Source organism: Cucurbita moschata, unplaced genomic scaffold, assembly GCF_002738365.1.
Source record: "Cucurbita moschata cultivar Rifu unplaced genomic scaffold, Cmos_1.0 Cmo_Scf00021, whole genome shotgun sequence".
In the NCBI taxonomy this organism is placed as follows: domain Eukaryota; kingdom Viridiplantae; phylum Streptophyta; class Magnoliopsida; order Cucurbitales; family Cucurbitaceae; genus Cucurbita; species Cucurbita moschata.
In genome coordinates this window covers 1,440,518-1,460,471 of record NW_019268537.1, presented here as the reverse complement: position 1 = coordinate 1,460,471, position 19,954 = coordinate 1,440,518, and the positions used below count along the sequence as shown (strand labels likewise).

At 35.4% G+C, this 19,954-nt stretch overlaps 4 protein-coding genes across 5 annotated transcripts in view; all 4 read right to left on the bottom strand.

Annotated features, from left to right (window-relative positions):
* LOC111458197 (probable ubiquitin-conjugating enzyme E2 C) overlaps positions 1-1,371 on the bottom strand; it is a 2,889-nt gene extending 1,518 nt beyond the window's left edge. The window contains exons 1-2 of the mRNA XM_023100707.1: positions 980-1,371; positions 698-725 (exon numbers count right to left, since the gene is read on the bottom strand). Of these exons, the coding sequence (XP_022956475.1) occupies positions 698-725; positions 980-1,104 (153 nt within the window). The 5' untranslated portion in view covers positions 1,105-1,371. The remainder of the gene's footprint in view (positions 1-697; positions 726-979) is intronic.
* Positions 1,372-2,007: 636 nt separating this feature from the next.
* LOC111458896 (MLO-like protein 12) lies at positions 2,008-7,427 on the bottom strand. 2 transcript variants are annotated; one of them, XM_023101752.1, is made up of 15 exons: positions 7,264-7,427; positions 5,679-5,736; positions 5,344-5,576; positions 5,114-5,230; positions 4,983-5,043; positions 4,329-4,417; positions 4,048-4,122; positions 3,868-3,962; positions 3,750-3,799; positions 3,613-3,653; positions 3,353-3,526; positions 3,230-3,265; positions 2,964-3,031; positions 2,815-2,875; positions 2,008-2,663 (listed from the first exon to the last, which is right to left on the bottom strand). In XM_023101752.1, the coding sequence occupies exons 1-15, from the start codon at positions 7,318-7,320 to the stop codon at positions 2,229-2,231; spliced, it is 1,650 nt and encodes a 549-aa protein (XP_022957520.1). In that variant the 5' UTR covers positions 7,321-7,427; the 3' UTR covers positions 2,008-2,228. The 2 variants fall into 2 exon arrangements, with proteins under 2 accessions (XP_022957520.1, XP_022957519.1); XM_023101751.1 differs by lacking the exon at positions 7,264-7,427 and adding an exon at positions 6,050-6,311.
* A 4,172-nt stretch (positions 7,428-11,599) lies between these two features.
* LOC111458765 (tetraspanin-6) lies at positions 11,600-13,707 on the bottom strand. Its single transcript, XM_023101565.1, has 3 exons — positions 13,213-13,707; positions 12,025-12,350; positions 11,600-11,765 (listed from the first exon to the last, which is right to left on the bottom strand). Exons 1-3 carry the CDS (start codon positions 13,705-13,707, stop codon positions 11,726-11,728), a joined length of 861 nt encoding a protein of 286 aa, XP_022957333.1. The 3' UTR covers positions 11,600-11,725.
* A 1,324-nt stretch (positions 13,708-15,031) lies between these two features.
* Positions 15,032-19,580, bottom strand: LOC111458764 (serine carboxypeptidase-like 27). The gene is made up of 9 exons (XM_023101564.1): positions 18,608-19,580; positions 18,433-18,528; positions 18,227-18,319; positions 18,061-18,146; positions 17,686-17,946; positions 17,432-17,559; positions 17,258-17,353; positions 15,826-15,931; positions 15,032-15,494 (listed from the first exon to the last, which is right to left on the bottom strand). Exons 1-9 carry the CDS (start codon positions 18,966-18,968, stop codon positions 15,351-15,353), a joined length of 1,371 nt encoding a protein of 456 aa, XP_022957332.1. The 5' UTR covers positions 18,969-19,580; the 3' UTR covers positions 15,032-15,350.
* Between the last annotated feature and the right edge of the window lie 374 nt (positions 19,581-19,954).

The window sequence follows — 19,954 nt, the reverse complement described above, 5'->3', positions numbered from 1 at the left end:
AAAAAAAAAAAAAAAAAAAAAAAAAAAAAAAAAAAAAAAAAAAAAAAAAAAAAAAAAAAAAGAGTTTGAGCTCTTTTGGCTGACTTTTAGCCCTTTCGATAGGGCAGCTATCCGCATGTGTCCCAAAGTGCCGTCCATTTGGCAGCAAAACCTCATTCAACAACCAGGAATGAACTTCTTAGAAGACAACAACCCTAGTTTCTAACTCTTTCCAACCATTTCATTGTTTTGAATTTCAAGATGTAAATGTAACAAACATTACTATGGCATAACAAGATTTAATAGAACCAAACATTCAGCATGATGCAGCAATACAGAGAAATGTAAAGTTGAAATCCAAGACGCCATTATTTGACTAATGATCGTGCATACATGATATCAAGTAGCATAGAAGCCGCAAAACAGAATGTTAAAGTTCAAAGAACTGACGTCGGGACAAGCTAAACTTATTCTACAAGAAGATCAAGGAGTATGAATGTGGCAATGGTGCTGCAACAAAAGGGGAAGAGCAGTAAATTACATATTTTCCAAATGAAAAACGATCACCAAACTCAGCAGGGAGAAACCCTAAAATTGCTTATTCTGAATGTTTCAACCAACTAAATGCCATGAATACCGACCCAAGATGATCATATAATACCTAAAATTCAAGAATCAACGAAACACCCGAGAAATGTAAAACCAAAATGAAACGTACCATCAGTGACATCAATTCCTTTTGCAGCCTGCAGCCAAATAGAGGATGATGTCAAAATTCCATAACTACGATCGCGATTAATAAGAATTCGTAGAGAGCTTGAATCAGAAGCCACTACAGAACAGCCAATAGCGTATTAAACACAAGAAAGTAACATCAAATCGTACATTCCTCAACTCTTGCCATCATTTTCTTTCCTTTCTTGTCCACTCTTTACATTCTCCATAATCGCGTAAACGAAACAATCAATAAACCAAAAGAATGATCAACAAGAAGTTTCACCTCTGCGAAACAGCGTTCGAATCGATAGGATTAGAAGATGCCGCAGGCTGCTTCAATGGAGAACTGGTTAGACGATGGTGTGTGATTGACGAGTTGTCGGAAGTCGGATTGGGTCTCACCTCCATTTCCACAACGATCAATAACAGAAAAAAAAAAAAAAAAACCTCCAATTAGATCCAACAACGAACCAATGCACAACACCACCGTCTTAGACTCGAAATCCACCAGAAACAGCAAGAAAAATTCCAATTCGACAAGGAAATCGAGTAAAAACCACTGATACTTCACTTTCTTTCTCTGTTTTCTCGATAAAATTCTTCAGTTCGTAGAGAAGTCGATGGAGACGTGGCCCGTAGGGATGTTATTGTCGATTGGTTGAGACATTTGTTAGATCTCATTCAACCCATTATTATTAAATTATGGAACTAACTAATTATTTAGTTAAAAAGTTTTTTTTTTTTAATAAAATTAAACTATTTATTTTATTTAAAATTTGTGACTCTTTTTATTTTATAGAAAAATCACATTATAAAAACTTAAATTTTAAGAATTATAAAATAAAAATAAACATATATAGAGATTTTTAAAATTATTAATAAAATCAACCTAAACTAATTTTAGAAGATTTTATTAATTATTGGTTTCTTGAGAGAATTACACTCAAATGATTAAGCATTTCTTCAGAGAATTAAAATTTTTAATTCTCATGTATAATGTTTAATTTTATTTTAACTAAGTCAAATTAGCTATAATTCACGAACCATTTTTAATTGATATAGAACTCAAAATTCGATTACATTTACGTATAATATATGTCTATACTAATTAAGTTATGCTTAGATTGATCAATATAAATACTTAAATAGTAAAGTCGAATAATCAAACTCGATGACTTTTGTCGCTAACATAATGTAACGATACCAAAAGTGAGCATAGCTAAGTTAATGATAATTGGTATGTACTTCTTTTTTTAAGTCGGAAGTTCAAACTTTTATGCCCCGTTTGTGTTACACAATTGTGTTCGATAATAGGGGAAAGAATGGCTTTGTTGTCAATTAATACTCGGAAAAATTGGGAAAAGCAGTTGGTTATTTTATACCAACATGAAGCACAATAAAAGAAGCTAGTTGCTATGTAGTAGCTATAATACTGTCCTGTCCTTAAAGTGTATAAAGATTATACAGATGTAGTATTTGCTGCTCTGTACGCCAAGAACGTGCAAGAATATCTGGTGGGACGATCGGCTAAATCATTTGGCAAATGAGAAGTCTGAGGGGCTTTTGGTGATTTCGTGTTGAGCACGAACAGGACGTGTTGTGGAACCGGTCTCCGATGAACTCAGCTGTTGAACTGTCATCTCCTGTTCTCTATTCGTCACAGAATGTTCGAGTTCTTGATGATCATGGGCTCTACTACCATGGTGTGAAGAAGGAGGCATCTCTTCAATGTCCCAACGATCGGGTTCGCCATCGGATAGCCTGGGAGATGTGCTGCTGTGCTGCTGTTTGTGCAGAAGGTGAATGGGAGACATGCCGTGTGTTGGAGTAGTCGGCCTGCTTGAGAAAGGCGAGGTACTATCCGGGTTGTGCGGGTGCTTCGTGTTCTTCTTGGCATTGTGGTGCCAGTTCTTCAATGCCGACGCCACTCGGTCGTTGAAAATGGTTGGTCTCATGTTACTGCCCATCTGGATCAAGAGTGCATACAAGGTAAATGGCTATTCTATTCTCTATTGGAACTATTTTGAGTTTCAGATTTACACAAGAAAACAGTTCATAGCATATATGATCTTACAAAGGGTTCAAAGTAAATAGAAGTAACTTTTGCTTGATGATTACCTGAGTCACCAAAGCATAGAGTGGGAGTGTCCCATAACTGCATAGAACATGAATGATAATCCTGGAAAATTTATCGATTTCAGTTTCAGTTAGCGGATCATAGACAGGATGAAACTCGGGTTCGTTTACAGATCATCTTATGAACTTACCCCATTAAGAGCCTGATGACAATATCTTCAATTCGCTGATGGAAGCAAGCTCTCCACTTAAATGCGTACTGAGAGAATGAAACACAGTATTAGAGGAGTATTAGAGGAAGTTTGCTGCAAAGCTCAACTTCACTGCTAGTAGATATTATCCGTTTTAGCTTATTACGTATCCCCGTCAGTCTCACGATTTTAACGCGTCAGGGAAAGTTCAAAGAGGACAATATCTACTAGCAGTGGTTTGAAAAATGACCGTGAGAATTGCTTACTGAGGTCCAAGCAAAGAAGGCAAGCTGAAAAGCATTCTGCAAGCACACAGAGTGAATGTCATTTTCTCAGGGAGGAAAACAAATGATTAGTAGAAACACGAGTGGAACTTTTTGAAAAAGTACCGTAAAGAGAACGAAGTGAATCAGGAAGAGAATAAGTTGCGGGCGTCCGAACCAAAAGAGGTCATCCCGGGGCTGAACGGTGGGAACACCCTTCACAACATGGCCCCTTTCTTGAATTGTCAGTCCCATCTCGGTTATGATAACTTGTAGCTTCGTTCCGACCAATAGAATTATCTGGCATTATATACACGAGGAAAAAGTTGAACGAACAATGAAACGAAACTAATGCTTAAAAATAAACGACGTGGCAAAATGCTTACAATTAAGGAGATGAAAGGCATCCATAGATACGAATACCACCCTGAAATGGAATACCGTTCCTGAATAAGTACGAGATTGAAAGGAACTAAAGCCATGACAAGTACATTTCTCTGAAAGGCAGTGATTGTAAGCTTACCATTTGTGTTGGTTAGGATTAAGAAAACAGCAAATATCCACATCGCTGGACTGCAGATTAGAAGTTGGTAAAAAATTTTATAGTGAGTCAAATTTATTTATATAACTAAGAAACAAACCTAATCCCCACGACAACTTTGAAGTCATCTTCGAGAGATCTGCTAATGTATTTGTGAAAATCAAATTTTACTTCACTTCCAGGTGGCAAATGTGCCTGAAAAATGGCTCAAGTTAAGAAGTATGGACTTGGAGAATCTTTATTAAGTCGATGCAATATCAGTATGATATATTTTGCTTACAACGATGAATCCATGTCTCAGTGTCATGTAATCAACCTTGGTAACTGATCTAAAGAATTGTCTGAAGAAACAAACCTACGCAACAGAACATGGGGTAATGAACAACATGTATATTGTCACTGTTGCTGCAAATTTCAACATGTATTTAATACCATAAAAGCATAAAGAATAGTGGGGAGTTCAAACTATATGATTGGACACAGATGCGAATAATTTGAGTGGTTGTCAAGTTCATATTTCATGAGAAAATTTCTTGATTTAATTTTGTGATAAACACTCACAATCCAGAGGGAAATTGGTGTACGACTCCAAAAGCTCAAGTGTCGGCGTCCAAACGTGGTATCTCTCGCAAATCTAAATCTTGCTGGATCTGCATGACAGAAGTTATCAATTCATAAGTTATGAATTGCCTAGGATTTCTAATGAATACATCTGCAATTAGAGATGATAACAGCATGATGAAAATGATATGATGTATCCTTGAAAATGGATCAAAATATTAACAATCAAAAAAGGACTTCGTCCCAAGCTGTTGAAAAACCATTGGCAACTTGTATGAGATGCTATCAATTAGTCATCCAAAAAAGCTCACTTAAGGGAGGTATGTGAGTGGTTCGTTCTAGGAACAGTGATTCGAGTAAAATGATTTGTCTATAAGTTAGTTTATTAAAGGTAATCTTCATATGATCTATTAAAGGTAATCTTCATATGATCACTTTAATATTTGGTTTTACATTCTTAAACGTGATTTTCATATAATCAAAACTAAAAATAAAAGCATTTGAGCATTTTTTTTTATTTTTTATTTTTATAGTGTTAGCCATTTCAAAATCACTCCCAAATATGACTTTAACAGCTATGATATTTGAAACCTTATGAGTGCCTAAAGCACGGTAAAATCTAGCCATTTATATGGATTTTGAGCGATACTATACCATTATAGTACTGGTATTCAATGGTCTTTGTCTCATCCTCCCAGGCCTTCCATTTGCTCATCTGCAATTAAAAGGAATTCATGAGATAGATCGAGGGAAAAGAGAGAGGCGTGGAAAAGGTTAAAGACTACCTTTGTTCTGCCCAAAGCCAAAATGGTGATGCAGTATAGAATATGGAAGGCAGCCAATACAAAGATGAAAATATGGAGCTGGTGAATTCCATATGCCGACACAAAAGCGAGTTGGCCCTGAAAAAAATTTCAGCAGATAGCTTCAAACCACTTGGGAATATAAGCTCAAGCAATTTCTACTTAATGGCAATTACATTTTTGCTATTCCATAATTAAAGAGATTGTTTCACCTTCTTGGCACATGCATCGTCTCCTTTTGAAGCTAAAATACGCCTTGAACCATAGTCAGGATCTAAAAATTCAAGGAGTTTAAGACGACTGTTCTTGGTAACTTTTACTCCTTCCTTAACTCTTGCTGCACAGGGAAGCCAAGTTGCCGCAAGCTCCTTTGAAACGCAAATTTGAGTGACAGCATCTTGGCCTATCGTCAGAAGTAGGGATATAAATCCCAACAGCATAAGCTCTTCAAGAGACCACCGACAAGATAGAAATAGTCAGCTCAGCCTTTGACACAAGAAAAAAAAAACATTCCCAAAAGATTGTGGTGGGTAGATGCGTCTAATACCTGCTTTAACCTTTTCTAGAGCTTCAACAAGAGCTGGCTTGTGCTTTTTCTCCAGCCACTACACAGAGTTAATTGACATAAAATACTAGATTAATCAAGCTACACAGAAGCACAACTTCAGGAAAAGATAAAATTTTTGCAGTACCAAATATTGATAATGCACAATAAAATTCTAGCATCAAGCCAAAATCAACATCCTACTGAATTTCTGTACTTGAAAAAAACATGATCCTTAAGCTCAGATTTAAAAGTTCAAGGCCAAAATGAGTATTGCTCAACTGGTTATGACATATACTCTCGACCCAGAAGTCAGAGATTCAGATCTCGAACTCAATAAGATTCAACAGTATGGGGCATTTCGGAACGCTTACCTTTCCAGTGAGGTGAATGACATGTTCAATGAAGATTGAAATAACAACCAAGAAAAAACAAACAACCGCAACAGCCCAAGTTGAAGTATCTTCCAAAGTACGCTGCTCTGTTCCACAATCAGCCATTGATAATGGAACTTATCTCCTTACTAACAGAAACAAAGCTCTCAAGCTTACAGCGAAGAAATGAAATTCTAGGAGGAGAAGGATGAGGCAAGTAGATGCAAAGCTCCACTGTCTTCGTGCTGCATTTATATTTTCTTATGCATGTGGAGAGGAAGTTAGTTAAAGACTTAAAATTAAGCATGGGAAAGTCTTCGACCAATGAGCGAGGAAAGTGAATGATGACTCACATCATCCTTTTGACCCTTTCCTAGAAGGGTTTGTCAAAGGATGGGAGAGAAAAGGGCCCTTGTTATATTGAGCTAGACTTGAGGCTTTACTTTTTGAAAATTAAATATAAATTATGTCTTCCATTTTCCAAACCATAAGTTGATTTTCGTATTTACATGCTTTTTAATTTGTTTCTAAGTCAGAGCAAAGGGTTCGGCAAACTTGAAAATTATGGTTAACGTTAGTGTTTGTGATAATCATTCGATTTCTTTCTTGCGCTACTTCTACTCAAATTTCTTCGCAAAATTCAAACTAAGTTTTAAAAACTAAAAGAAAGTAGTTTTTATTTTAAGGATTTGGCTATGAACTTAAATGTTTCTGAAAATCAATGTACAAACATAATTTTCAAAACCAAAAACAAAATACAAAATGATTATCGAGCTATCTCAAGTTGACCCATTTGAAATCATTACTCGTAACATCGATTTGGAAGATGCATAGGCTTCATTATTTTAAGAAACTGTAAGGCAAAATCAGAAAAAGATAAATAAACTACATTTAAACATGTGACTAATAGGTAGGATGAATAAATTGATACAAAACAAAGAGGCAACAGAACATTCTCCTCAAGAAGCTGATGAAAAGGTAATAAACTTGAACAAAGCAAACAATAATCAACCCCAAATCAGGAAATTACAGCACGTAAACCAACTTCAATAAGCTGATCAATCAATCAATCAATCAATCATCATGGAATTAAATTACTGCATTGACTATCATTCCGTATTAAGAGCTCCAAGTTCTGTATAATTATCCTCCAAACAGCTACTTTGAACTTATCAAATATATCCGAACAGTTCAGCAAAATTTATTGACCTTACCAGCCGAGCAGCAAAATTTGAGGCGTCAAAGTTGACGAGTCTTTCTCCACTCGACATCAGAAGGGCCCTCCACTACTTCAATGCTCGTTGAATCCCTCGCCCAGTGGATGAAACAGGACAATTTCACGCGCGGCACAATCGCATCCATATCGGCGTCTTGCTCTGAATCCGAAACTCGCAAACAAATTAGGAGAAAATAACGAAACAGCCCCATTTTCTGGAGTCTTTTTTGGCCGTCGATTTTCGGGAACTTGTCGCTGTTGGACTTCGATGTAGAATACTTGAGGGCCAGGGAGGTCCCCAAAATTGACCGTAGATTGAAAGAGAAAATGCTCGTAATGATTTTCTTTTCTTGCTTCAAATTCTTCTGAACTAGTTCTTTTCAGCGAATCCTCTTCGATTCCTGAAATTAAACGATCTGCTAGGATGTAAACTTTTTTGTTGATGAATCGCCTCTCTGAATCATTCCTTGAGGCTGAAGAAAATCAATGCATAACTCTGAACTTGAATGTTCTTCACATGCTTTCATGGATTTTACAGATTCATACAAATTTCGTTTCCAATGAAATGAAAAATATGGTAAAATTCTTATGGAGTTTCTTCAAATGGATTAAGGATTAAATGTATTCATAAACTATTATTCTAATTTAAATTTAAAAAACTAATATTTTACCTCATGATTAAATTATAAGAAATATTTTAAATCCAAACGAATATTTGTCAATAATGTGGCCCTTCCCCAACCCTTACTGTCCAACTGGATAGCGGACATCTAATGTGTTCCACACAACCGAAGGCATTCTACCCAATAACGCGGATACTTAGGATCCCGATAAAAAGATATACCTTGGTTATATTTCATCTCTTCAACACTTTTAGTAACGAGCATAAACGGCCAAAATATCAAGTGGATCGATAAAATTTTTTAGAAAGTCTTTAATTTGTTCGAGAGTATGGTATGGGTTACTTCAGCCCTGTAGCGCACTATGTTAAATATCGTCCAACAAATTGTTTATCAATGATCGAAGAATGTGAACTTTCTACTTATGAACGTCACGAATTGAGTTATAATCAAATTTCTCGAAAAGCATCACTAGCTTACGCTCTAACCCGAATAGCATGGGACACGTGGAATCCCGTGTGAATTAGCAAGGACGACCCGTAAAACTTACTCGAATAAGCAGTATTATTGAACATGACAACAAAATTATAATAAAAATATAAATTAATTCATTTATAAGAATTTAAGATTTAAATTTATACCATTTTTAATTTACAACCTAAATTATAAATTAATTTTTGTTCAAAAAAAGAAAACATTAGATATTTTAAAATTGAAATTAGTAGGTCTAAGTTGATGTCAACCATTTAATTTGCTCTTAAATTTAAATTAATTGATTTGACATACATACATGAGTCAATTAATTTAAAATTATATTTATTAAAAATCAAGATCTACTAAATCATACAAATAAATTATTATTATATTCCTTTCCCTTTCTCTCTCCTCATTAAATTATAATATAAAAATATAAAAATTTGTTTAATAACACTTCTATCTCTCATATTTTTTTAATTTCTATTTCCCTTATTTAAAAAATTTTATTAAACATAAAATCAACCCTTTAACCAATTATTTAATGTTTTTAAATTCAAAGGTATATTTATTATATACTTTTATAAGTTTAATAACATAAATTAATTAAACATTAAATTTGTAATTTAATCAAATATTTTTAAATTATATTCAAATTAAAAGAAAAAGAATAAATTTTTATATTCGAGTATGTCGTATTTACTCGTCTTTTTAATAAATTTGAAACAAATTGTACTTCACAAGTTTTTATATATATATAGTTTTTATTTTTTATAATAAAAAAGTAAAAAGAAATTACAAGAAACATTATCCCAACCTTAGAAACCAATCCAAAGGATAACAGACGGAGCTTTCGACACGCAATAGTCACATCCCCTAATAAATTAGACCGTTGCAACTTGCAACACAAATAAATATAATTAAGAAATAGTCTCTTTTTTTTTTTAATATATATATATATTTAATTTCATATATCCAAATCAAATTTCTTTTTCTCTTCATCCTTTGTCCTAGTTTGAAATTAGTAGTCATAAGAAAAGGAAAACACAATTTTTTTTTAATTCTCAAAATAAATTAAAAAACCATTTTGATTTTTTTTTTTTCATTTTAGTCCTAATTAAAATTTAATTATCCCATTTTTTAATAATTATTAAAGTTAGTTCCTAAAAAAATATTTGCATAAATATTATATTATATATATCTTATTTCCCATTTTTCGATGAAATATGAAATTTTGACATCATTATTTATTATTTATTATTTTTATTTTTTAAATTTAAGAGTTAAAAATAAATAAAAATATGATTTAATTTTAGGATAAATATTCGAACCACAATTCATAATATCTAGATAGAATATACGTTGCTAAAAAACAAAAGTAACCGAACAACAACATCGAATTAATTCACGATGATTTTTCAACGAAAAGATATGAAAGAAACGTTATTAATTAATTAAGTTCAATCATAACACGTAGTAGAACTCGTAAAATATCTTATATGTATCGAACAGAAATATCTCATAATAACCTTGAACTTGACCCGACAATATATTTGAATCGAGACCGGAGTAGCGGGAGTAGCTAGCTATGTGTATGTGGCTTTAATGTGGTCCAAATTTGTTGTCCTTTGTAATGGCTTGGAATTGATTGCATCCCAACCCCCTCTTTGTAATGCCAACTTGCAATGGCAAAAAGGTAATGCAATTGGATGGTAGGGCCATGATCATGTTTGATACTCGAATTAAATGAAAATAAGCTTAAATGCATTATTATTATTTTTTTCTTTAATGGTCATTTATTGATTATTATTTTAACCTAAAAATAGGTGCATTAAAAAATATTGATATATAATTAGCATAAATTTTATTTAACACCTGAATCATATTTTTTTTTAAAATCTAAATAAAATTCTAATTAAATCTATTAAACCTATTTTTCAAGAGGTCAGATATTTGAATCTCTTATATTTCGAATTAATGGCTATTTTTATTTAAAATAATAATAATAACAATACTTTGCTAAATATCCCATAAAATATACACGAAGTGGGCCCCACGAGGAGATGAAGGATTTGGATTGGGCTTTGACTGAGCCCATTTTGTGAAAAACCATGGGCCCTGATCTTGCCTTTCTGAGAATCACAGGCCCAATATATATATATATATATATATATATATATATATTTTTTTTTTTTAATAGTGTATTTTAAAAAATAAATATAGAGAATTGTTATCGGCTCCTTCATTTGGTGCTGTTTTCTTTTATTATTATTAATAATATCAAATTATCTCTATTAATTTTAAATTTCATGGTTATGAACATTGATTTTTTTTCTAATTATTTTATTATTTTTTATTTAATTCCCAGCTCGTAGTTCTACCTTGTTTTTGTTTTTATTTTTAGCTTTACCTTACTTTTTCAAAAATCAATTTTTAAATTTAGCTATTTTTTTATTGATCTATTTATTTGGAGTCTCAATAATTTACTTATTTTTTATAAAAAGAAAAATTAAAAATAGTATTGAGAATAAAAAGAATAAAAACTTTATTCCTTCACGATTTCCATTAGAATTCGAATCACATCCTTATTTACTACAATTTTTATCGAATAAGAATATTAATGAGACATTTGATAATTACAAAAATACCACTATCATATTTCTAAGTAATTAAAAATATATTATATAAATAGTATTTAATTTTAATTTAAAATTAAAACAATAAAAGGCAATAATAAATTAAAATTATGCCTAACTAATAAATTATTATTGTAATATTTTATTTGATATTAATAAATAATAGCTACCTACCCTAAATTCAAATTAATTTTTTTTTTAAATCAATCTACACCTCAACTTTGTTAAAAAAAAATTATGAGTTTTTTAAATTTAATATTTTTTTAAAATAATATATTATCTCGTATTTAAGAATCTATAAAAATTGAACTAGACTTTTTTTTCCGTACAACAAAGATAAAATTGAGAGATTTGAATCTCTAACCTCAAATGGGTTGGACTAGTATATGTCGATTATGGTCGAGCTACGCCGATCAAATGGGAAAATCAATAAAATCAAACTGACCTAATCTAACCAACTTATGCATAAATAAAAGAAAATGTTCGGAGATTTGAATCTCTAACCTCAGATGAATTAGACTAATATACGTTGATTATTATTGAACTAGGCTACTCAAAAGAGAAAATCAGTAAAGTCGAGCCGACCTAAACGAACCAACAAATATTTGAGGTAAAAAGGTAAAAGTCGTTCTTTATATAGGGAAATGAAAAACTAGCCAAAAAAAAAAAAAGTTTATACAAATAAAAAAAGTAAGTAAAAAGTGAAGAAATGGGGAATATTTCTTCTATCTTAATAAAGTTGTTCTCTCTTGTCATGCAACCATCTCCACCTGCCAAAATAATAATAATAATTAAATAATTAATATAAAAATATTATATAAATTAACAGAATCTAATTCTTTTTTAACTTTTTAATTACTCTCCATCAAACTGAAACCATATAATTATTAAAGAATCTAATTCTTCTTTTATCTTGTTTGTTTGTTTGTTTTTTTTTTTTTTTAAATATGTATAAGCAATTTTATTAATTAAAAAATTGTATTTCAAGTGCTTTAAAGTATAAAATTTAACCTATCTTAGAAAACGTACCAATAGTAGTCCCATCTTGGTCGAACTTTGGTCATCCGGTTGTGACCATAAGGGTAGTCGGTCTCGGCCCTCTTGGTGTTACGGAAGGCACAGCAGCCGACAGAGTAAACGCCGATGAGGAGGACGACAACGACGACGTTGAGGACGGAGAGCTTGTGCCAGTCCCTTCGAATGTCCTCAAGGACACCCGCCTTACAAGAGTCGCACTCGTAGCACAGCAAGTTAGGGGCATTGTTCCACCGGTAGCAATCGGGATCCTGAGCCACCACCGCCCCCGCCGCCATCATGTCGTAGTTGCACGCCGTTGGCGGCTTGCAACAACCTGACTGTCGACATAAATTTCCTTTTTAAAAAAAATATAATAATAATTATGTATCTCAATTTCTTGTTATAATTATAGCCGGTCATTGTTATATATATTCTTGCATACAAATTATTTTTACCATTTAATTCATTTCAACGAAAATTTACGACTAATGCAACTAAAATTTACTACTAACTCTAAGAATTATTGTGTAATAACTCAAGCCCATAGCTAGTAGAAACTGTTCACTTTAATTTGATAAGTATTGTTGTCAGTCTCGTGAATTTAAAAACGCGTCTATTCGTGAGAGGTTTCCACATGTTTATAAGAAATATTTCGTTTCCTTTTCCAACCGATATGAGATATCACACTCCACCCTTTTGTGGGCTCAAAGTCTTCACGTGGAATCTCACACCCCACCCCTTTGATGGCCCAACATTCTCGCTAGCACACCGTTCGATACTTGACTTTGGGATCAAAGCCACTCTGAGTAGTATGTGAGCGAGGATGCCAGGCCCTCAAGGGAGTAGATTGTGAGAGGTTTCCACACTCGATAACAAATATTTCATTCCCCTCTCCAACCGATTTAGAATTTCACAATCCACCCCCTCAAGAACCCAACATCCTCACGTGGGATCTCACAACTCATCCCCCTGAGGGCCCAGTATCCTCCATTGCACACCATTCAGTACTTGAATTTGGTATCAGAGCCAGTTACTAAGCGGTGTGTGAGCGAGGATGCTAGACCCTCAAATGGGTGGATTGTGAGATCCCACATCAGTTAGAGAAGAGAACGAAACATTCCTTACAAAATGTAAAAACCTTTTTCCAACAGACGCAGACAGCTATACGTAACGAGCCATTAAAAAAAATAAAAGCATCACCTGAATCGGGGTCATATCTCTTTCAAGATAATCAAGAGGAGTCCAAGAAGCAAGCTTAGCACAAGTTTTAGACCCCAAAACACAGCTCCTAATAGTAACCCAATACCTCGGATCCTTAACCCTCTTCCTCAACCAACCCGAATATTGCTCCAAATGGTACTCTCTATACACCCTCCCACCAGGCGCCTCCACTCCACCGCCAGGCCCAGTAACCACAAACCCAAAAATCGTCAGGCCCATAAGCGTCGCAATTAGAACCAACATAACCACCAAGTAAACCCATAGCGCCCACGCAACGTTAAAACAAGCACCAATGAACCCCGCCAAAGACACCACCAGTACCACGAACCCCACCACCAGCAGCGGCGTCTGCAAGAAGCTCTCGCACGTCGTGCTGCTTCTCGCCATCCACAGCCCGCCGCCGATGATCGGGATCGAGGCTATGAGCGTGAACAGGTTCAAGAACCCGATCACCGTGTTGCTGAATCGATACATACCGGAGCTTTTGGGGTTCCCTTTTGTGCAATTTGGTTGGTCGTGTGTGTTTTTAAAGTGGCGTTGGTCTGAATCAGCATGTGATAAAGACTCGAACTCTGCTTCTTACACATTAAGGAAACCCTTTTTCAATGCTTTAAATTAAAAAAATTTGGATATTTTTTAATTTTTTTTTTTATGCACTAATGTGTTTATCTTTACCATTCCAACCATAATCAATAAAAATTTCTCGTGACCCGAGAGAAGATACTACTTTATATATTAAAAAAAAACGCCTTTTTAAAATTTATTTTGATATATATATATATTATATACATACAAAATATTAATTTTTAATTTTTTTTTAAAAAAAGAAAAAAATTAAGAATATAAAGTGCTTTTTCTTAGTGGAAGATTTGGTCCGAATTTTGTTTGCTTTTTTTAATTGGGCGCCGTTTGGCTTCTACAAGAAGCGTAATCCAAACGAGAATTAGTTTATTCGTGAGTGGAATAGAATATTGGCGTTTCTTTGATCTTTTTTGAACCATTGGTTCAATGGGTTTGTGTGATTCACTTTGCCACTCCACTAACCATTGCCTTGATTTGTTTGTTGATGATACCAATAATTAGGGCAAGGTAATGATGCCTTATTTTGGATGCTTCCGTTCTTCGTGTTCTTCGTTATCATATGATTATCTTATCATTTGTGGACGCATTTTTCTAAAGTCGATTGCTATCATAATGTCAAAAGATATTCCATTATCGTTTATTACATTATTTAAGATTGTCATTGTCGAATTTGAACTTTAAAATATGCTTTATAATATAATCAGGTAAGTATGAGAGAACGAGTTACCTCGAGAAGGTGTTTGTTTTCTTTCTTTTCAACAATCTTGTGGGTGAGAATAAAATGTAAACGGGTTGTACCTAAAAAAATCGACAGGTTCTTTAGAGCCGAGAAAAATAAACTGGATAAGGGAATCTCTAAGCCTTGATATTCATCAAAGACAGGGTTTATGATTATAACTGCTCAAACCCACTACTAATAGATATTGTCCACTTTGGCCCGTTACATGTCAAGCTCAATGTTTTAAAACTTGTCTGCTATGGAGAGATTCTCACATCCTTAATTTATTTTCCTATCCAATTGACGTGAAATCTCACAAAAATTTATGTTATTGTGGTTAGATAAAACATATACGACCCTTCAATAGCCCAACAGATTAGAGTCGACAAGTGTGCCAAAAGGAAATCCTTTCCTTTCATCATTTTTTCCTTATGGAAGCAGCTCAAACAAAACATATCCATCAGTTTCAGAACGTTCGGGGTCCAAAATACGAAGCTAAAACGAACCGAAACCGAAATTTTGGGTGTCTAAGTGTCTAGCTAATATGGCAGATCAACCTTTTGTAGACATTCAATCTTGTCAAAGAATCAAGCAAATTACATGACGTTACCTTATTCAACACGTTTGAAACTTCTTCATAAAACATAACAGAATATGAAGAACGAAGAACTAATAAGATAAGAATGGTGATATTCAAAGCAAAAACAATAGCACTCGAGATGAATGCTTCTCACAATCTAGTCTCGTCTCGTCTCGAGATCTTCTGTACATAAATTGTTCTATTCTTCTTTCGCTGTAAATATGATTACAACAATCTTCACGATCGTGGCAGGGGCTTATTCTCCAAGAACGATCGGAAAAGAATGAACGCTTGGCGAGGGCGATGAAGCGGAACCTCATGCCCCGCTCCAGCCACGGTAACGAACGTCAGCCCTTTGTAGATTTGGCACCACCCACCTACCTATATCCCCATAAAGCTAGCTTGTAATGCAGAACCAACCATTATAATAACACATTACAGCAAAGAGTCTTTCCACCAAGAGACAGGAACTAAGTAAAATACACAGAATAAAGTAAGATGATAATAATGGTTGCTGTTATCATGATTGGGTTAGGTTGCAAATCCTAAAATAATATCTTCTTTTCACTAAAGTTAAAGGGGGAAAGAAGGAGAAGCAATGGTAGTGGTACTAATTATGAAGCTTTGTTTTAGAAAACTATCTTCACAAGGACAAGCAATGCTTCAAGTTCAGTCTATAAAGCTAGAAATGCTTCTTGTTTTAACAACTAACCTTTCCATGGTCATACCAAGGGTACCAGTTGCTTAACGTTCGGAGGTTTAAAGCATCGATAGAGTATCGTGTTGCTGTCACGGGAACCACTGAATCAGTGTCTCCACTGGAGGGGGAAAATTCATCACAATTAATAAGTTTAGTCCTGAAAATTATGTTTTGAATAGAAGAATAAAAATAAACAATTCCACAAACTAGCAGTTAACGACGCTGCTCTTTTAGCAAGTTTCGACTTGGTGGATGTGAAGTGTGAGATCCTACATTTGGGGAGGAGAACGAAGCATTCTTTATAAGAGTGTGGAAATCTCTCCCTAGCAGACGTGTTTTAAAAACTTTGAGGGGAAGCCCGAAAGAGAAAATCCAAAAAGGACAATATCTGCTAGCGGTAGGTTTGAGCTGTTACATGAACCATTAGACAGACAAGAACTTCTTTATCCTAAACTTTTCGACTTTTGGTTTGTCCTCTATTCGATATTTTAATTTTAATGCATCCTTTAAACAAGTATTGACAATTGCTTCACAACAAACACTGTTTTGTGGACCTTTTCCTAATGTTATTGTAACAACCCAAGTCTACCACTAGCAGATATTGTCCACTTTGGCCCATTGCGAATCGCCGTCAGCCTCACAGTTTTAAAACACATTTGACAGGGAGAGGTTTCCACACTCTTATAAGAAATACTTCGTTCCTTTCTCCAACCGATGTGGGTTCTCACAATCCATCCCCACTGGGGGCCTAGTGTCCTCACTGACACATCGCCTGGTGTCTGGCTCTGATACCATTTGTAACAGCTCAAGTCCACCGCTAACAGATTTGTCTGCTTTGGGCCAGTTACGTATCGTCGTCAGCCTCACGGGTTTAAAACGCGTCTATTAGGGAGAGGTTTCCATACCCTTATAAGGAATGTTTCGTTCCCCACTCCAACCGATGTGGGATCTCACAATCCACCCCCATGGGAGCCCAGAGTCCTCGTTGGCACACCGCCTGGTGTCTGGTTCTGATACCATTTGTAACAGCCCAAGTCCACCGTTAGCAGATTTGTCCGCTTTGGCCCGTTACGTATCGCCGTCAACCTCACAGTTTTAAAACGCATATGTTGGAGGGAGGTTTCTACACCCTTATTAAGGATTGCTTCACTACCCTCTCCAATCGACGTGGGATCTCACAGTTAGCGAAGCCCAACACTAGCAAAGTGTGTTTAAATAAATTCACAAACAGATGCCAGATAGATAACTTCTCATCATTCAAACTGCAGAAATACTCTAGCATTCACTACTTCATGCTGCTTCAACGGGAGGGGTTGATATACATACATAGCACACAGCACAGAATCAATAGAATTTGCAGAGAGCTCTTATTAGTAGATAAAACCAGGCTCCATCAGAGCAATATCCAACTATATCAGGTAGAGCTAGAAAAGAAATGTACTACCTGAATGCCCAAATTCTGAGACCAGCACCAATCAATTCTTGATATATTGGAAGCATAGAAAGCGGAGAATCGGCCCAGTAGCTTCCCACAAGATCACTATAAATTCGAGTATTCAAAACGTTAAGCATGCGCCCGAATAAAAGAACGACCTTACATATGCCATATAACACTAACCTGCATGTACTCCATGGGTAAGTTATCCCAGTAACATTAGCATGTAATGCCTTCTGAACATCAGGGTGATTGAAGTACACTACGGAATGCCTCTCCGTGCAGGGATCATAGGCTCTCGACATCCATGGCTGAATTTAATGTAAAAGATCAATATCAACAAAAATCTCGCAACGGTCGAAAAGGCCAAATCGGATCTAGATTCTTGCAAAATCTGACAGCACGTAGTGTTTTTCGAGAAGATTTAACGTACTTACATAATGGCCCCTTCGGTTATGTCTCAAAGATGCAGTACTATTGCATGGACGAGTGTAAATGCTATACGGATCGATATTTCCTTGTTCAAACTCAGCAACTGTAAGAGCTTTCTTGCATTCTGCTGACGGGTGCTGAGAGGATCCAAAATCACAAGAACGTCGCAGCAGACGATACGTAGAATCAGATATCAGACCGTGAGTCCACCAATACTCAAATGTGCCAACATAATCGTGGTAGTCATCCGTAACAGCATTCCCCACCTAAAAAGGAGAAGCAAGACGAAGATTCGTAAAGCCATTGAGCAATAGTTGATTAAAATAAACATCTCTCAGTTAAACGCATCAACAACAATGTTGTCGACTCGAATTCGTTACCATAAATCCCTTTAAATTTATGACCGGGTTCTGAATTCCCGTGTTTCTTTCATAAATTAATTGTGATAGCTGAGGAACATAATGACCTGAACCAGAAGATAGATTGATATCAAGTTTCAAATAGACATTAGTTCTTGGAAGTAGAGAATGCAGAGAAACTCCATACCTGCATAACTCTCTCCAGTAATGTAGAAATCCCTGTGCTTGTACTGCGGAAACCTTTCGAACCAGTTCACTAAAAATCTATATGAATCTTCAGCTGAAGTTTACAACAAAAAAACATCCAAATCATCTTAACATTTCATTGTTCATAGTTCAAGTAAATGTTTCTTAATCTGTAATTCAATGAGACCATGTCAATTCAGAAACTACCTGTTTTCTGGTCACCTGCAGTGTACAAATCCGAGGTAGTATTCGAGTAAGAAAAGCCAACACCAGCTGGGGATTCAAGGAACAGCAAATTTGCCACTGCAATGGATGAAACGAGATAACATTAGTTGTTTGCATACAAGTAGATTAAGAAGGCTAAACAACCCGACAAACGTACAATTGTTCCAAGCAAACGGATTTGAGTAAAGAGTCCTCCCGTCTGGCTTAATGTGGAACGGTCCAATTTCTTCAGCTGCTCCATAGGCAACAGAAGAGCAACCAGGGCCACCATTCAGCCACAATACAAGAGGTCTTGACTCAGGTACACGGCTAGCTGGTGTCTCAGCCAGCCAATAAAACAATGCCCTCCCAGCTTGCTTATCTACAGTAACATAGCCAGAATACTGAGCAAAATCCACATTCTTTGGCTGCCCTGGTAATTGGGTGATTCTATCTCTATCTTGCTCAGCATTATACGATCCATGGGAGACTCCCACGAAAGAAAGAAGGCAAAATAGATAGAAAAACGAGTGACCCATTGTCACAAATGACAATAAATGGAAGTTTCTTAGCTTACAGAATTGGGATCTTGAGATTGATGATGAAAAAACAAGTCAAAAACTCAGATCCCAGAATAGCTCATGCTTCTGGGTCCTCACAGAATTGATCCTAGAGAGTAGATAAGACACGAACATATAGACTGTTCAGTCAAATTCGTTGAAATCCGTGTCGTTTTTTTCAGTAAATCATGGTCAGCATTGGCCTGAAAGTGATTTGTTGTAATGAACAGTGTCTTTAAATGGGTTGTTCGTCAAACAACCGCCTCTTATTAGATTGAATTTTGTTTGCTTCAGTCAGGCAACTTGGTAGAACAGAGGCAGCACATGGGGTTGCCTTAATTAAAGCTTCGACGCCGATGAATTTACTACCATATTCAATTCCAACAAACACCCAGAAAAATGAATCCAAAAAATCAAACGAGTGAATGCTGATAAGAACATTGTTTTGAATGATGCATGCGGTGAGATCTTCAAGTACACGGGTTTACAGTAACTGACTCAATTACTAATGAGAAGAATGGATGAAAAAAAGAGAGGGAAAAACGACAGGAACGTAAGAATCAAAGGGGGGAAAAAGTGGGGAACATAAAAGTAGACTAACAGATGCTTCCGGCAGTGAAGTGTGCAGTGTACTGGAGCTGCTGCTGCTGCTGCAGCAATGGTGGGTGGGCGGTGGTCCATTGAAAGCTGCTCCAGAAACGAAGGACGGGACGGGATGGGTTCAATTTTTACTGCCAAATCCACTTCCTCCCATTTACTTCCTTTTAGATGAACACTTTCAGCGTAGGAGCAGCTCTTATCTATCCTATCAATACAATCCTAAAATTTCGAATGAAAGTAGCGTGAGGCTCGAAGGTATAATAAAACATGATTAAGACTCTAAAAGAAAATGAGTCGAGCCTCATAAGGGAGGCGTACTTTGTTCGAGGAGACGTGTTGGAAGAAAGTTCACATCGTCTAATTTA

Bases quoted from the DNA above. Each gene is read 5' to 3' on its own strand.
- LOC111458896 (XM_023101751.1), bottom strand. From the start codon at position 6,175: ATGGCTGATTGTGGAACAGAGCAGCGTACTTTGGAAGATACTTCAACT. The intron at 4,123-4,328 runs GTGAGTGTTTAT...TCTGTTGCGTAG, and splicing joins CACCAATTTCCCTCTGGATT to GTTTGTTTCTTCAGACAATT. The intron at 3,963-4,047 runs GTAAGCAAAATA...GCCATTTTTCAG, and splicing joins TGAGACATGGATTCATCGTT to GCACATTTGCCACCTGGAAG.
- LOC111458765 (XM_023101565.1), bottom strand. From the start codon at position 13,707: ATGTATCGATTCAGCAACACGGTGATCGGGTTCTTGAACCTGTTCACG. The intron at 12,351-13,212 runs GTGATGCTTTTA...TTATGTCGACAG, and splicing joins GAGATATGACCCCGATTCAG to TCAGGTTGTTGCAAGCCGCC. The intron at 11,766-12,024 runs GTACGTTTTCTA...TTATTTTGGCAG, and splicing joins CCAAGATGGGACTACTATTG to GTGGAGATGGTTGCATGACA.
- LOC111458764 (XM_023101564.1), bottom strand. From the start codon at position 18,968: ATGGGTCACTCGTTTTTCTATCTATTTTGCCTTCTTTCTTTCGTGGGA. The intron at 18,529-18,607 runs GTACGTTTGTCG...CATCCATTGCAG, and splicing joins TCCGTTTGCTTGGAACAATT to TGGCAAATTTGCTGTTCCTT. The intron at 17,560-17,685 runs GTAAGTACGTTA...CATTAAATTCAG, and splicing joins ATAACCGAAGGGGCCATTAT to CCATGGATGTCGAGAGCCTA.